Source organism: Triticum urartu, chromosome 5 (genome assembly GCF_003073215.2).
Source record: "Triticum urartu cultivar G1812 chromosome 5, Tu2.1, whole genome shotgun sequence".
Classification (NCBI taxonomy): domain Eukaryota; kingdom Viridiplantae; phylum Streptophyta; class Magnoliopsida; order Poales; family Poaceae; genus Triticum; species Triticum urartu.
Window position 1 is genome coordinate 417,815,037 of NC_053026.1, and position 6,095 is coordinate 417,821,131.

Consider the following 6,095-nt stretch of genomic DNA (forward strand, 5'->3'; position numbering starts at 1 on the left):
ATAGATCATCAAACGGGGTGAAAAACCTATTGACACTCAGTCGCAAACAAGAAAAAGTATTGACACTAACTCATCAAGATGCAATGCCTAATGTTTCTTGGATGGCTTGAACTTTAAGCAATTAAGCATGGGCTTTCCACACCAACAGCAATGCCTAGGAATTTAGGGGAATGCCATTTCCTCCACGCTCCATGGTCGTGTGTACGGTTAGAGATTAGGCGAGCCGGATAGTAATCATCACATGGATGGCCAAAACCGGTGGGGAATTTTGGTGTGCTGGCTCTGCCCTCTCCCCCCCTGAAGAACGCAAGCAGCGGTGCGTCGTGGTGGAAAGGGACGTGAACCGAGTGCCACCTTGGAGCCTTGAGGCCTGGGCAAGCCGGTGTGTGAACTTGTCGTCTTGGCGGCCGGACTCCTGTATAAAGAGGTCCGTCCGCGCGCGGTGCGGGAAGACGACCGGCAGCAGCAAGGACGACGGCAGGCATGGGCTCTAAGGACGGACACCCCGCCACCGCCGCCGCCGACGCCGTGTACCTCCACGGCGTCCTGGAGGTGACGGTGTTCGAGGCCGACCACCTCCACAACGCCATCCATGGCCAGATCATCAAGGTAAATAACGATCGTTACATGTATGCAAAAATGGCTGGTCCTCGCTTCACTTGTTCTTCTGCTGTTCTCGCCACGCTTCCTCCGTCCAGCTCCAGTTCCGTTGTTCGGCCTGAATGCCATTCACCTTTCCGCCATGAGCGGTAGTAGAAGCTTCCGATCGCCCGAACCAGCTAGTGGCGCCGTAGCCTTTGCTTTGGCGCCCATGGTTGCTTGTGAGCCAATGGTTTGGACGTCAAGGATACTCTCCTTCCTTTCTCGACTTTGACATCACCTACCACCACTAGCTCGCCGCTGCGCCGCTCATGTCAGGCTCCGCGGCGTGCTTAATTACTTACTTGTCGAGGTAAAAATGAACGTAAAATAAGAAGACGATATATGGCGATGAGATACTACGTTCAAGCAGACACAGCAAAAGTGTAGCATTTCCCTTCTTGGTGTGCACGCCATGGAGTACTCGTGCGGTGTGAATGTAATGGTGCCACGTGGTTTAATCCGGTGACGAACTCGAGCAGGCGACGGAGAAGCTGGAGCAGTCGCTGGGCGTGCACTGCCTCCAGCGGAGCAGCCTGTACGTGGACGTCGACGTCGGCGCGGCGCGGGTGGCGCGGACCTGCGAGGTGGAGCCCCACGCCAACGGCCCGGTCTGGAACCAGTCCTTCCGCCTGCACTGCGCCTACCCTGCCGCCGCCATCACCTTCACCGTCAAGAGCCAGCACCTCATCGGCGCCGGCGTCCTCGGCCACGGCTCCGTGCCCACGGCCAGCGTCGCCGCGGGGGAGCCCCTCGAGCTCTGGGTCGGCCTCCGCGGCGGCGAGCGCGCGCACGGGACGCACACCCCGAGGCTCCGCGTCCGGCTGCGCTTCCTGGACGTCGAGCGCGACCCGTGCTGGGACGCCGGCATTCGGCTGCCCGGCTTCGCGGGGGTCACGCCGGCCTTCTTCCCGGAGCGGACCAACTGCGGCGTCACGCTGTACCAGAACTCGCACCTGTCCAACGGGTTCGACCCGTCGGTCCGCCTCGACGGCGGCCGGCCGTACCGCCCGGCGCGGCTGTGGGAGGACCTGTACGTGGCCATCCGCGACGCGCGCCACTTCGTGTACGTCGCCGGGTGGTCGGTGAACACGGCGATCACGCTGGTGCGCGACGCGAGCCGGATGATCCCCGGCGCGGAGGGCGTCACGCTGGGCGAGCTCCTCAAGCGGAAGGCCGACGAGGGGGTGGCGGTGCTGGTGATGCCGTGGCAGGACAAGACGTCCGTCCCGTTCCTCGGCAATACCGGCGTGATGAAGACGCACGACGAGCAGACCCGGGCCTTCTTCCATGGCACCAGCGTGCGGTGCTTCCTCTGCCCGCGCGACGCCGACACCGCGCTCACCCTGGTGCAGAGCATCGAGATCAGCACCGAGTTCACGCACCACCAGAAGACGGTCACCCTCGACGCCGCCACGCCGGGCAGCGCCGACGCCCGCCACGTCGTTAGCTTCATCGGCGGCATAGACCTCTGCGACGGCAGGTGATCTTGGCAGCACAGACTTCAACTTTCCTCAACGCATTTTGAATCATCGTCATCAACGATTTTTATCTGACGAGATGCGAGGTGTTCGACCAGGTACGACGACGAGAACCACACCCTGTTCCGGGAGCTCGACACGACCTACTCCCGCGACTTCATGCAGAACAACTTCCGGCACGCCTCCCTGCGGCACGGCGGGCCGAGGGAGCCATGGCACGACGTGCACTGCAGGCTCGAGGGCCCGGCGGCGTGGGACGTGCTCGCCAACTTCGAGCAGCGGTGGAAGAAGCAGGCGCCGCGGAGGATACGGGGCTGCCTGCTCGACCTGAGCCCGGCGACGTTCCCCGACCCCTACACCTTCGACAGCGACGGCGGCACCGGCTCGTGGAACGTGCAGGTGCTCCGGTCCGTCGACGACGCGTCGGTGGTCGGATTCCCCACCGACCCGGCCGGGGCGGCCGCGATGGGGCTGACGAGCGGCAAGGACCTCACGATCGACCAGAGCATACAGACCGGCTACGTCGAGGCCATCCGCCGCGCGCGGCGGTTCATCTACATCGAGAACCAGTACTTCCTCGGCGGGTGCGCGTCGTGGGCGGAGGACCGGGACTCCGGCTGCCTGAACCTGGTGCCCGTGGAGATCGCGCTCAAGGTCGCCGCCAAGATCCGGCGCGGCGAGCGGTTCGCCGTGTACGTGGTGACCCCGATGTGGCCCGAGGGGGAGCCGGCGAGCGACTCCATCCAGGCCATCGTGCGGTGGAACCGGCTGACCGTGGAGATGATGTACGGCATCGTGATGCAGGCGATCGACGACGCCGGGCTGCGCGGCCACGCGCACCCCTGCGACTACCTCAACTTTTTCTGCCTCGGGAACCGGGAGGCGCGGCGCCCCGGGGAGTACGCGCCGCCAGCGAAGCCGGAGAAGGGCACGGACTACTGGCGCGCGCAGGCGAGCCGCCGCTCTCCCATCTACGTCCACGCCAAGCTCATGATCGGTGCGCTCGCTTCGACCTTGATTAATTTCATAATGCGTCACGCCATGCATGTCGCCATTTGCGACCTCTCGGCGTCTCACTCTCACCTTGTCCGACTCCGACCTGCTGTGCAGTGGATGACGAGTACGTGATCGTGGGGTCGGCGAACCTGAACGAGCGGTCGCTGGCGGGCAACCGGGACAGCGAGATCGCGCAGGGGAGCTACCAGCCGGCGCACCTGAACGGGCCGGGCGGCGGGCGCGCCCGGGGGCTCGTGCACGGGTTCCGGATGTCGCTGTGGCACGAGCACTTCATGAGCCACACGGGCGCCGGCGCCGGCGAGGGCGTGTTCCTGGAGCCCGAGAGCGCGGAGTGCGTGCGCGCGGTGCGGCGCGCGGCGGAGGCGCTGTGGGACGCGTACACGCGGGACAGGGTGGAGGACCTGGGAGGGCACCTGCTGCCGTTCCCGATCAGCGTGTCGGAGTTCGGGGAGGTGGCCGACCTGACGGCCGACGGCTGCTTCCCGGACACCAGGGCGCCGGTCAAGGGGAGGAAGTCGGCCACCCTTCCGGCCATCCTGACCACTTGAGTCCGTTCTTCTGTCACGTGAGGAGTACGTAAAGACGAACCTTATTCATATATTCATATGATTGACTGGCACTCCCTCCGCTCCCTCAAAAAATTGACAACTTTCATTTATTTTGGGACGGAAGGAGTCTGAAGTAGCAATGCCACAAAAGAGAGTAAGCAAGCGTATAAAGGGACCTGATGAGCTCTATAAAGAGTGAAATCCAGTTTGAATTTTCCAAGCGCACTTTGTTGTGTCGCCGAGTAGACGCGACTACGTGGCTAAATTATTGTACTACCAAAGAAGAGTCGTCTCATGAGATCACCGAGTGTGAATTTATTGTGAGTAAATTGCATAAAACCATCATGTTGAGGGATAGGTTTGCAAAAAACACTAGGATATAGAATCATTGCAGAAAGCACCACATCTAGCGTAATTGTTTTGCAAAAACCACTGATCAGCGGATCGGGCCGTGTTAAGTGAGTTTATGACAGGTCGGGCCCATTTTTCGCCTACGTGGCACTCCAGGTCGTCCCGACAGCCGGCAGACGGCGTTAGACGGCGCCGTTAGGGCTCGTCTTTAGTCATCCACTCCCGCATCCGTCTCTTTTCCCCTTCCTCCTCGCTCCCGCCACCGTCGCCCTCCCCCATTCTTCTTCCCCCTCCTCCTCGCTCCCGCCGCCGTCGCCCTCCCCCATTCTTCTTCCCCCTCCTCCTCGCTCCCGCTGCCGTCGTCCTCCCCCATTGTTGTCGTCGCCATTCCATAGAAACACAGAGATGCGCAGTCCGGCGAAAGGTGGAGATGCTGGTGGCGGCGCTCCGCCCGGCAGCGCCGCACGCACAGTACGTAGTGGAGGAGGACCCGTAGTGGATCTAGGCGAGCTGTGCGCGAGCTTGAACCCTAGCAAGCCGTCGGAGGAAGAGGAGGAGGAGGACCCGCAGTATTCGATGGAATACAGGGCGGCCAGAGCATTCGCCGCGACGGTGAAGGCCAATCCGACAGGAAGCCAGCACATCGCGTCATCCTTCGGCGGCGTATAGTGAGATCCACTTTTCTTTGCTCTTCCCTTCCCGTTCTCCATTCCATTGCGTTGCCAGGGTACTCCTAGGGTTAGGGTTCATATTGTTCTATCCTATTAGATGCAATACAAGTGTCAAATGCTGTGATTTTGTTGCCATGTGCCCTAGGACATTATTTAGATTAGTTCAGATTATGCGCTTTGTTTGTCCTGTGCCCTAGGGTTGACATTTTTAGATTAGTTCTGATGTTGTGCTTTGTTTGTCCTGTGCCCTAGGGTTTACATTTGGTTATTAGTTTTATTAGTGTTTCATTAGTGCTTTATAATTGGTTAATTGAGTTGTCCTGCTATCTGCTTTATTTTCTTTATTTGTTTGTCTTGTCCTGTGCACTAACATGAGTTGTTTCATTAGTGTTAATCAGTATTAATTAAGCACTTATACTGCTATGTATTTTATATTATTTGCGGTCTGGATGATGAGGTTTGGGAATTGAAGATGCATTTCCATGACGGAGACAACATTGAGAGATCTATGATGGTGTCAGACATAACATTTTACAACCTAGTAGCACTAATAGAAACAGAAGGTTATGGATTTAAAGATTACATGTACTATGTCAGGGATCCTGGGCTAGGGATAGAAGGAATGGAAGAAATAGATGATGATGACAAGCTTGAGGAAATTCTAGACAACATAGCATTGCAAAATCAGAAGATATTGAATGTGACAGTTGTTAGGGCCAGTTCTCCCAATGCTGCAAGTATAAACACCAGCTCCAATGTTATTGAGCAGCAAATCCCTCTAGAAGAAATTGGAGAGCCCAAACTGTATCAGATAGATGAAGAAGGAGTGATGTTCAATGCACCAGATGTGCATGTAGCGGCAGCAAGTTCAGAAGCAGCATAAGTGGAGCCAATGCCCATACAGTTTCAAACATAGCACAACACCTTGCTTTAGGTTATGTACAAGTGGAAGAAAATCATGTATACAATTCAGAGGAGCAAATGGAAATTGAAAAGGTTATGGAGGAGACAAGGAGGAAGGAAATTGAAATGTTTAGGAAGAATAAGAAAAATAAAGAGAAGGTCACTTCTGTGAAGAGAAAAGCTGCAGTGATGGATAATGAGGAGGATAGTGATGATGATGATTTGAAAGAATATGGTGATATCCTTGCTAGGCTTGAGGAGATGAAAAGACAGAGGGAAGATCCACTCCTTCATTTTAAAGGGGACACAGATGTTGAGGAAATGTATGAGACAGAGGAGGAGGATGCACTATATGAGCCTGAAAGTGAAGAAGAGGATGAAGAGAGTACTCTGGAGGAAGAGAGTAATCTAGAGCAGGTAGGGCAAGATGGACAGAAGAAGAAAAAGGAGAATAAACACAGAAAAGGCCCAACAAGCAGATCACA

The 6,095-nt window shown here is 57.1% G+C and overlaps 1 protein-coding gene across 1 annotated transcript; it reads left to right on the forward strand.

Annotated features, from left to right (window-relative positions):
• Positions 1 to 409: 409 nt before the first annotated feature.
• On the forward strand, positions 410 to 4,024 carry LOC125556123 (phospholipase D alpha 1-like). The gene is made up of 4 exons (XM_048718909.1): positions 410 to 609; positions 1,122 to 2,122; positions 2,219 to 3,117; positions 3,231 to 4,024. The coding sequence occupies exons 1-4, from the start codon at positions 484 to 486 to the stop codon at positions 3,683 to 3,685; spliced, it is 2,481 nt and encodes an 826-aa protein (XP_048574866.1). The 5' UTR covers positions 410 to 483; the 3' UTR covers positions 3,686 to 4,024.
• The last annotated feature ends 2,071 nt before the right edge of the window (positions 4,025 to 6,095 follow it).